Consider the following 11,096-nt stretch of genomic DNA (forward strand, 5'->3'; position numbering starts at 1 on the left):
GTATACGGCTCTAAAGTGCCTCAGAGCTAGACTAGCTTTACGGCCGCCCTGGCGTCGTATCCTGCTGTGGCGCACGTCCCCTTTCAGACTGTTCTCTGCTGGTCGGTGCTGCAGTCTGAAAACCACAGTAAATTCCTAGAGGTGCACACTTTTTTAGCACCATTTGAGTCATATGTGAGGGCATGGGGTGGGAACAAATTGGAGGTCATGAGCCATAACGTGCGTAAAACACACTGGAGACGATATTACGCACAGTTGTCTTGTAGCTTTGCTTTAATAACTGGTACTCAAAATTCTGAAAACGCTGAACTCATATGTTTTGCGTCAGACTGAAGCTTTTTCTGAAGCAAAATTCACCATAAAATGTAGTCGAAAACAGAGATGACAGAAAAATGTATGTCTGGACAGACCCAGTATACAGACCCTGTTATTTATCATTAAAACTGGGTCGAGAAAAAAAAATTATTATGTTTTTGGTGCCAAACCAGTTAAATCAGAAGAATCTTTCTACAATGCAACACATCAGGCTGTCAGGAATTTGTGGAGTAATCGTTAGGACGCAAATGTTTCACAAGAAAAGCTTACACATATCTGAGATTCAGCGGGCTAAGCTGCAGTGGGGGGGCCTTATGATTTTAGTGCAGTCCTAAATATTAAAGTTTGTAGTCTGCACATCAAGTCTTTATTATTAATTTTTGGCATTAAAATAGTGTTTGGATATTTTTTACTTGACAAGGCAAAAAAAAAAAATGAATAGACGCACTTTTTTCAGGACCGAGTGTGTAGTTCTGTGAAAAATAGTTCTGTGACCTGCTAATTTTAACAAAAATAATTATTCCTCGTCAATCATCTTTTGTTGCCTCACTTTTCACTCAGCAGTTCACTCAACACAAGAGTGAATCTGGAGATGTTTCTGTCGTAGCTTTGGATTTGTTGAATTGAAGCCCTGTCCTGTCCAGTCCGAGTGGAATTGTGACAGTCTGTGATAGGACGAAAGTTTTCAGTCTCAGCCAATCGGCGCGCCTCGCTGCCTACTGAGTGCAGACGCTCTACCAATCAAAGCCGGGAGCGCTGACCAGGGGAGACAGAAGAGCTCCGCTACTTTTGACGGGCTGCTCTCACTTTGAACCGGTGTCAACAAACAACAACAACATATTTCTCCCGGGCTACACCGCCTTAGCACCCGCGTTTCTCAGAAAACCTCAATACCGGCGATTAAAACCAACAGAATGAGAAACATACTCTTTTAACGACCCCCAAATCACGCTCTGCCTTTTTTCCTCGTCAAATTTGCCTCATCAGAGGCTCGTGGTTGTCCCGGGACGGTGCTTGGCTTTAGCACGAGCACGGCTAACTTTTCTCCGAAGCTACACAGGATAAATTTCGGGGAAAATTCTCACAGTCGACGGGGAAACCTTTGTAACAACGTCCACCTGCCGCTCGGTCGGTGCTAGAGCAGCTGGAGGAGGAGGTTCCTGCAGTCGTTGGGGTGTCGGTGGTATGACTGCGTTGGCGGGGTCAATACCCAGGATGATGCGACCCTCGCTGACCCAGAACTATCCCCGCAGCGGCTTCCCTCTGGAAGGTAAAAGGACGCATTAGTGGCTGAAGATTTTCTGAGTTTGAGAGCTAGTTAGCAAAAAGGCACTATTGTTTTTATACAGTCATGTCCCAAAGCTCAGCTCCAAGACAGGAATTAGAGGTTATATACCTATAAAATAGCCCCACATCTCAATTGACAGATATTTAACATTTGTATTAGGTTTTATTAATTATTTTTAACAATGTTTTCACATTTTTGTACTTTTTTGTTCAAATTTATCCTTTAAAAAACTTTAGGCCATTTTAATTTTCATAAATATTTGCCCCACTCCGATAACATAATCAGCTCTATTCTTTGTCAAGTGGAGCATTTGTCGCCCCCCCTTTTTTTGCTGTTTATAGCCTATATAATTAATGCTATATTATATATTATTTATATATTATTTTTGCGTCTTTGCTAAACTTGCCCTCTCTGTGGTGACCAGTTCTCGTAATATTTTGATTCAATCCAGTGTCTACACCGCTGGGTCAAGGCCGAGTCAACCAGCTCGGAGGAGTTTTCATAAATGGCAGACCTTTGCCCAACCACATCCGCCATAAGATCGTAGAGATGGCCCACCATGGAATCAGGCCGTGTGTCATCTCCCGACAGCTCCGTGTCTCCCACGGCTGCGTGTCCAAAATCCTGTGCCGGTACCAGGAGACCGGCTCCATCAGACCCGGGGCCATCGGAGGCAGCAAACCCAAGGTAGGGACCGGAGTCTCTTTGATCCAAATTCGTGTAAGGGTGTTTGACGTAGATTCATTTTAGTAACCTGTTGATTTTTAGTGATAATAGAGTCATGTGCCTTGTGCCCCAAGGGCCACAACAAGTGAATAAACACAGCGACTTTTCTGACCTTTGAAGCAGGGGACATCGCCGGACGTAGAGAGGAGAATAGAAGAATACAAGCGGGAAAACCCGGGTATGTTTAGCTGGGAGATTCGGGATAAATTACTGAAGGATGGGATTTGTGACCGCAACAACGTTCCGTCAGGTAAAAAATAAAAATAAAAAGTCAGAAAAGAACAGAGTGTGCCTACTAGCTACACTTTTTCAAAAATTTTACTTTATTATTATCAGTTGTTTTTATTTGTATTTCCCCCCCAATATTTAATTACTAAATCTACATCCTGATAAAAATATTTTGAATTTGGAAAATAAAACAATAAACAAACGGCAACTTTTCAACTTTTTAAGATTTCTGACAAACCAATTTATTCCAGATTGTTGTTTTTGATACTTTAACTATTAGTTATTCATTTATTCCACTTCTTAAAACAATTCATATCATACATTAATTTTACTTCCAGACTTAAAAATATTTACTGTAATTATTTAATTATTTTTACTAACTGCTTTCCTTTATCTTAACGTACTTTCACAGTGAGCGCCATCAGTCGCATAATGCGGAGTAAGTTTGGGGGAAAAGGCGACGAAGAAGAGGATGAAGATGAAATTGAGAAGAAAGAGTTGGAGGACAACGAGCGGAGGGCCAAACACAGCATTGAAGGCATCTTAGGAGACAGATGTGAGTGAACTCTCCCAGCTGTTATTGTTTTTGTTCTTGCGAAAGAAAATAAGTGAAACGACTTATCTTTTTTCATATCAGTGAGCTTGATTAGAAACATTAGAGCTCAGCAGAATCCCGTTTGATCAGATACGGTCTCAGTTTGCTGCAGTCATTTCAAGATGGGAAGTTGCCTATCAGTGTAGTGAAAGTGGAAACACCCGCCTATATTCTGTGTTGTTGTAATTAAAGGGGGCATACGCTATCATGATCTCCACAACAGCCTCCACACCTCCAACCTGTTGAGCTGTGTGTAAAATAACATTGCTTCATTTGGTGGTGAACTGGCCTTGTCTGTGAAGCTGCTGCTTGCTGTAAAGTTGCTGTGTGTGGGTGGAGAAAGTGTGTGCGTGGAGCTTTGTTAGGAATTCTTTATCGACCATATCTCTTCGCTAATGCTTTTCCCATGAGGCCGTACCGTAAATCAAACAGCAGGTGATGGCTCTGTGCGGGAAAAAAGTAAGAATGTGTGTGTGTGTGTGTGTGTGTGTGTGTGTGTGTGTGTGTGTGTGTGTGTGTGTGTGTGTGTGGTTTAAAAGCAATGTGGGGCTCAATAGCCGTGTTACAGTAACTGCATATTATTATGCACATATTTCAAAAACTCCTGTGTACTTATGGAGCGTCATAAATCCACGCAGCACTTGTAAGAGCAGTGTCGTCATGCAATATAGAAACATAATTGGAGTTATGCAGTAATTTGATCTTTTTTTTTTTTATAATGTAACCAATCGATCTTTATTGGTGCTGCAAAATTCTGTCGACTATAAACATTAAATAAATAAAGAAGAAAAGTAAGCACCTGTTGGAAAAGTCTCACAATCTGCGGAGAAATTCGAGTGTTATGAAAATAATTAATAAATAGATTTTTTTTTCTTTTTGAAATTTTTTTTAAAATTGGAAGTTAATTAATTTTATTACTTTTTTAAAAGTAGTTGAGTGAATGAAACATGGCATATTCCCCTGCCTGCAGTCGCACTCAGACAGAAGCCTAATTGGAGATTAGTGACGTTTGAGGTTTGGGGTATCATTACTTCATAGCTGCATAAGGTCCAGTTAACTACCTCATTTGCAATGTCATCGCTTTACCTTTAAGCTGCGTCATTAGAGTGGAAATTCGTTTTATTTGGTACCTTCCCAACTATTACTGCGCATATGCAGCTTCACTCCTAAAAAGGCCTGTAATGTGGTAATGTGCGTGTCAGCCTTTACTCGGTGAAATCACTTTAAACATTTTCTTCCTGGAAAAATTCATTATAATTTTAACTATCGCTCAGAGGGTCGGTTAAATTGAAACGAGGCATATAATTCAGGAGAGAAACACTACGAATGATGGATGTCCGCTCCATTTATCCCCATCTTTCTATGGAACTGGCGGCATTATAACGAAACCTTTATTTACCGGCTGCTTTCATAATCAAGCTATTACTATCTATCAGCCGTTTGGCACCAAATGCTAGAATGCGTTGCATATTACAAAAGTACGACAGTTTCCATTGCCTTTCCTACCACTTATTAAATCAGTTTAAGCCGCCAAATGTCGACATTTAACCCACTGTTTCCCTCTAAGCACTCGCTCGCTGTCTGCGTCGGGGGAGGACAGATAAAGGTCTCTGGTTTGAGGAGACAAAATGTCCCCCAGATGAGTTGATCAAACATTTGTTCAACGGTTTCCATCTCCTCACAAAGGCACGCCTCGCGCGCACAACGGGACGCTCAGGGATGAACTTGGGAGACAAAGGCGTGAGAGTCTATTTGGGGCTCACGCTTGGGCTGCACGAGGACAAAAGGCCAGCTTGGAAACAGCTTTGGCCGGCGCAAAAGAAGAAGAAGGCAACCTGCTTATAATTCAGCCCGAGAAAGAAAAAAAATGTGGGGGGAGAGAGGAGAGCTCCTGCACAGAAAAGCCCAACGACGCACATTATGAGGCCGCAATGAAGGATGAATTATTCAGGGAGCGCTCCGGCGCGGTTTAGAGGGCCCGTTCACCGAGAGAAAATGGCCGTTTTCACCTACAAAATGTTTCCTTTTGGGGTCGGCTAAAAGGAGCCGGCTGCCATTCAGAATGACAATTAAGGCCTCTGAAATCCGCTCACGTATCGCCCGAAGTTGCGCGCTCTCTCCCAGAACCCGCGCGCGCACGCTGCCGCTCGCGTGTGCGCTGAAAGTGTACATTAAACATTTACAGTCGGTTAGCCACTTTGAAAGTAAGCTAACAAGTGGCACGCAGCAAGATGGAGCTGGTAAACCTGTAAACCAAAATAAAAGCGCATTAAAAATGAAGACGTAAAGATGCTTAGTTACAATTTTTGTGTTTAAATTATTTCTTTAAACTTTTGTTTCTTTTGGTCTGACTACAGTAAACTTTGAAGAAGTTTCTTGCTGTGTGCAACCCCACGCGCTTAAAGCAACATTGTCCCATTAAGCAGTATTTGATGAAGCGTAATCACCGCGTTTGTCATAATGTTCAGAATGTAATTGGTCAACAGTACAAAGTGGCCTTCTCCTCCTCGACGCATGAATTCCGTGTCCAGCCTGTAATACGCCATCCATTATCGATTCTTTGAGGAGTGCTGGCCTTGCCCCCTCGAACATCAATAATGTCTTCTAAATGATGTCGATATTGTGCTATGTCACATTTAATGATGGAGGGAGTGTATTAAAGAGTGTTTGCGGTGAATGGGGACCAATGTTCTCCCCGGAGAACCCCGATCTGGCCCGGAGCGCAGCTTCACAATGGTGCACCCCCCGGCCACCCGTCCTGCGCTGCGCACAGCTCCGAAAACCCTCCGCACCCCACTCCCCACCGCCCCCACCTCCTCTTCTACCCCCACTTGCTCCCCAAATCTCTTCAAGCAGATTAAATCGACCCTTTTATTTCATCTCACTTTCATCTGGAGAGCAACACCGCCCCTCTCCCTCTGTTTCCTACTCCTCTCTGTCTCTGTCCCTCAGCCCGCGGCGCTGAGCTCGTTTCATATCTGAGCCGCATCCTCCGGAGCGCACAAAGGAAAGTCAGTCCACTCTCTAAAGTTTTCTAATCAAGCTCTGTATTAACCGTTTGTGGGGTGATTGTGTATGGATTTATTGCAATTTCAAGCCTGATTTTAAAAGTTCCCATTTGTAAATGTCGCGGCTGCCCAGCTGTTTAAACTGGAGCAGCACGCACATAGTGTCTTCGATCTCAGTGAACTGACATAAAGCGGTGGCAATAACACCATCACTGCCAACCGCGTTTTGTCCTTTAAAAAAAAAAACCCCATGTTTCAACAAAAAGTCACATTTGTTGAAAAAGGTAGCTTTATTGCGTTAATCCCCTATTGGTAGTCATAGTCACAATGAAGGATTTAGACCTAATTTTAAAAGGTGAAATATATAAGCAGCCTGGTTCTAAACTAATTATATAAGGGCTTAAACACTAAGGTAAACATTTTCTTCCAAATTCCCATGCAACAAGGAAATTGAAACTAAAAGAAAGGTTCCCCGAAATCATAATGCCTCTTCTCTTTCAGAATAAATACATCCTTGATAGTAAAGTTGGCCATGCAGACCTGTCACTGGGCTGCACCAACCTCTCAGTCTCATAGTAATTAACCCTGGAGACAAAGTTAATGATTAAAACAGTCACAGTGCCCCCACCTCCTCCCTCCCCTGCTGCACATTTTCACAGTATATCTTTTGGAGTCCATACTTAGTTAGGTGAAATTAGCCAGATAATACAGTGGAGCCTTGTTGAGGGCCAATACATTTCCATTTAGGCTGGCCGTGTGTGCGCGTACACAACATGCATGCATACACACACACATTCCACTCTGCAATGCAAACAGTCAAAGGGATAACTTTATTTGGTGAAAGGGGATCCTGGAAAGGGCTAATTGAATAAGCCCGGGATCTTTGAAAAACCCCTACCATGGTGAGCGCAGTCATCATGTCATAATTAGGTTTATTGAGGCGCATTCCTTCAATCTGCCTCCATTCTGCCGGCCTCATTGTATCCGTGGCCTGGGCCAATGGCCGAGGGACAAAAGAGAACCGTGAGCAGACAATACATGAAAGAGCCATAAAGATTTAGCTGGCTTTGTCACAGAAACGGAGCAGGACTTTGTTTGTGTAAATAATGCGGGTGAAGGAGGGACTCGGGGTTTCTCTGCCACTTGGGGTGAAGATGGCGTGCTGCAAATGTGATACATGGGCAGACCCTGGACCAATGCCATGACTGGAGAAAACAACAGATCGAGGGGGAAGGAGTGAAGGAAAAAAGTGAAGGAGCTGAAGGGGAGGCAGAGGATGGGTCGAGAGGACATAAGCCTAAGGCTCTAGCTCAGGCAGACTTTTAACTTGAACTTTTGTATATAAACTATAGTTATTATCTAAAGATTAGTTAAACTATCTATTTCAGTTCATGCCTATGCACGTCAGAACACTTAAGGCAGTGGGTGTGTGCTACCTTACGTAATAGAATAATTTCTTTCTTATTTCTGGCTGTTACAAAAAGGGTCAAATAAAATCTCAAAGTTGAAAACTTATTGTACTTTTCACTAAGCTGCTAAGCTGAAACAACAAGCCAGTCAGTCTGTAAACATACCTCAGATTCTCTCTTTTTAGCTTCACCGATGTGAGCGTCTGATGCTTTCCTCTATTTTGTTTAACTGTATATTAAACATATTTGGGTGTCTGGGTATAGATACAAATAAGACAGATGTGACCTTGGATTTTTCTAAAATTTGTAACGCACATGTTTTGATATTTCACAGACCAAAGTCATTAATCATAACTGCGAAATAATCAGTAAATGAAATTGTAGTTGTGAAATGTTAAAAACAAATAAAGACTTCAATTATAAAAAAAAGTAAATGAAATTGTAATTAAAGTAACTGCCCTAATAACTTACCAGTTGCTGTTTTGTCATCAGATCTGACAAACACAGAACCAATAAGATCTCGATAGATCCTGTAGCTATTAGCTGTTAGTGGCCTGAGCCAAGTGTCTGGTGAAGAGGGCTCTGTCTGTCCACTGAAAGAATGAATGTGTCACTCAGTGAGTCCCTGGGCACGAGGGCAAAGGGGGGCACGAGGGCCAAGTGGTCGAGCACCAAATCACTCTCTTCTGCCCCGGGGCTCTCTCTGTCTCTCTTCTCCTCTCTTCTCCTCGCCCCGTACTCCTCCCTCTCTCGTGAGTTTTTTCTAATAAGCCCATGCATGATGACTATCCAAGCATGAAAACATAGTTATCTGCAAATGAATGGCCGCTCTATGCTTCATTAAAGCCTCTTTTTCCTTTCACACTCTTATTGTGACACTCTGATATCAATTCAAAGGGCAATTAATGAATGCACACCAACTTTGAAGTCAGGGTGATTTCTTAAAAGGGCGGGGCTTTTGAGTGTGTGCGCATGTATGTGTATAAGGGGGAAGGGGCAGTGGTGTGTGATGGGGTTTATTTGGGGTATTCCCCCTTCAAGACCCGCGGTAGCGCCCCTGCCTTCACCCGTGATGGACTAGCCACATTGAGCTGAGAGTGAGCAAGCCCCAAAGACGATTTGAAGGGAGTGAAAGAGTGAAAAGGCCCAGCGAAGGTCAAGTAGAATGGCTCGCCTTAGAATAAGGCCCCTCTTTATCTGCTGCAAGTATGCACTATAGGCACAACAGCTGGGGGGGTGAAAGGGGTAGAGAGGTTGTTTTTTAATGTGCATGAGTGTGTTAGTGTGCATCTCTGAGAAAATAAGGAGGAATGTGAGTGCATGTCTGTCCCTCTCATATATATATCTGTCTGTTTGGGAGATTGGATGTTTTTTAATGTGTGTGAGTCTGTGCATGTGCGCGTTATGGGGTTAAGGGTTGAGTGTCAAAGATGGCAGAGGCCAGTATATGCTGCTGATGGAGGGACAGGCAGCTGTCAATCACCTGACTGATGAAGCTTGACTTCTTCTTCACAGCTTTGTTAACTAATTAGCCCATGAGCTTTTGTGTTTGTGTTGGAAAAGAGGCTTTAAAATTGTGTTAAGGCTGCGGTCGTGCCCTGTGGGAATATGTTTTAGAAAAACTCTTAAACTTGAACAACTCGACACAGAATCGTTGAACAGATTTATCAGTATTGTCCCGTATACGCCCTGTGGCCTGCTTCGGGCCTGTCAGGGATTTAGTTTCATCACTTTGTATCTTTGAATCTTTGCCTGTTCAAAGAGTATGAGGAAGGCTTTAAAAACTTCAGTTATTTATGTAGAATCAAGATTTAGTTATTTTCCTGATTCAAATGGGTTAAAAATTAACTGCGTTTTCATTTTAAACATTAATATCAGTGTAGAATTTCATAATCAGTATTTTCCTAAAAAGCTATTTTGACTATAGAATTCTGTGTTTATGATAACTTGTAAATTCTTGGGATATAGCCAAAGAAAAAACACATTTTTGCTCTGCATCAAATGCCAATATTATTTCTGAAAATCAACTTAATTGAGAAAAAACTTTTAAACTCTTTTTTCTTTTTGTTTAGCTCTTCATGACACTATTCAGGGTTTCTGGAAGCAAAGTTGTTAGACTCGGCAGTGGTAACCAGCATGAGAGACATAATTTATTTAACACTCTATCTTATTCATCTTATTTACCCTCTATCACACACATTGCTAACTGTGTGGTGGCTCAGATAGGGCAGCGGGGCTGTGTCAGGCTTAGAGGGAGACAGAGAGATAAAAGAGGTTTTATTTGTCCTTTCCAGCACGAAGAGAAGATGTGTAAATACATTTACTTAACCCTTGTTCACGTACAGCCGTGAATGAATTAGCCTACCTTAATTAGTGGACAGTGATGTCAGCTAAACAGGTCAAACAGAAGTCATAACATCTACCTGGGTCTTTATTCCTGTTGTTGTTTATGTGAGAGACAATAGTTTAATAAGGTACACTAGCTAACTGAACGGCTGTAACTTTTTCTTAATTATAAAATTGTAAAACACTGGCAGACACTCTTTGAGCACAAATTCGGCACTATCGAATCTACCGATAGACCAGACGGTAAGACATCATCTAACAAGGCCGATACTGGCCAGTACTGGTTTTAAATATGCAAATATCAGTGCATTTCTACAGACCGTTGTAGAACGTGTTGATTTCCAGCACAAGTTGCATTTGAGTGACATTTATGATGAAAAGAAATTAACCATATATAAGCTGTCTGAGTGAATGTACCACTGTGTAGAACCTGATTACAGGTATGTCCTTGTTCATACAGCGATTCACTGCCAAACCCAGAGTTCCTCTGTAATATTTACTATCTGAGGTAAAAAGTTGGAAACTCATGTCCACATTCTCCCATAAAAAATGAATCAGTGCACAATTATGCAGCCTGTTGCTTCTAATCCATAATCTCACTAGATTTTATTATTCATGCTTTTCATACTTGAATTAAAATTCAAAAACAACAGTAACGCATGTCCATGGATTGTTTCTTTGCCTAATTTCTGTAGAAGAAAAATAGTTCTTGTGGTCTGCTTGTGCAGCGATGAAGATACTTCCTTGTCAGCAAAACAAAATTAATAAAAAAAAATTGCATATGGCTGTGAGGCCAGCTTACCTCCCCATTGACTGGAGCTGAGAGACATTTTCAAAAGTTAAAAGACAGAGAAGGAACTGCAGGGTCAGCGGGCTGTGGAGGGTCGCTCCCCCCTAACGTTACACAGGAAACGGGGTTAGAAACACATTTAGCCATAAATGACAGGTAGCCACTTCCTGATACCCCCCTTGACATCCACAACAGCTCCCGTAAGTGTTGACTGACAGCATCTCCCTTTATTCCATTTTTCTGCACATAACAAGGCAGTGATTGATGACTGTTTGTCCTCGTGTGCCATTTATCTGTATATTCACATTTTAGCCAACACACACACACACACACACACACACACACACACACACACACACACACACACACACACACACACACACACACACAC

General features: G+C 42.1%; 1 protein-coding gene across 1 annotated transcript; it reads left to right on the plus strand.

The window, feature by feature from the left end:
* Window positions 1–1,127: 1,127 nt before the first annotated feature.
* On the plus strand, window positions 1,128–3,121 carry pax3b (paired box 3b). The gene is made up of 4 exons (XM_013912189.1): window positions 1,128–1,585; window positions 2,055–2,290; window positions 2,450–2,579; window positions 2,970–3,121. The coding sequence occupies exons 1-4, from the start codon at window positions 1,501–1,503 to the stop codon at window positions 3,119–3,121; spliced, it is 603 nt and encodes a 200-aa protein (XP_013767643.1). The 5' UTR covers window positions 1,128–1,500.
* Window positions 3,122–11,096: the final 7,975 nt, after the last annotated feature.

This window comes from Pundamilia nyererei, unplaced genomic scaffold, assembly GCF_000239375.1.
Source record: "Pundamilia nyererei isolate P.nyererei 1_Seehausen unplaced genomic scaffold, PunNye1.0 scaffold00083, whole genome shotgun sequence".
Classification (NCBI taxonomy): Eukaryota; Metazoa; Chordata; class Actinopteri; order Cichliformes; family Cichlidae; genus Pundamilia; species Pundamilia nyererei.

Excerpts from the sequence above, each read along its gene's own strand:
- pax3b (XM_013912189.1), top strand. The coding sequence starts at position 1,501 with ATGACTGCGTTGGCGGGGTCAATACCCAGGATGATGCGACCCTCGCTG. Across the intron at positions 1,586-2,054 it reads CAGCGGCTTCCCTCTGGAAG|TGTCTACACCGCTGGGTCAA; the intron begins GTAAAAGGACGC and ends GATTCAATCCAG. Across the intron at positions 2,580-2,969 it reads CCGCAACAACGTTCCGTCAG|TGAGCGCCATCAGTCGCATA; the intron begins GTAAAAAATAAA and ends GTACTTTCACAG.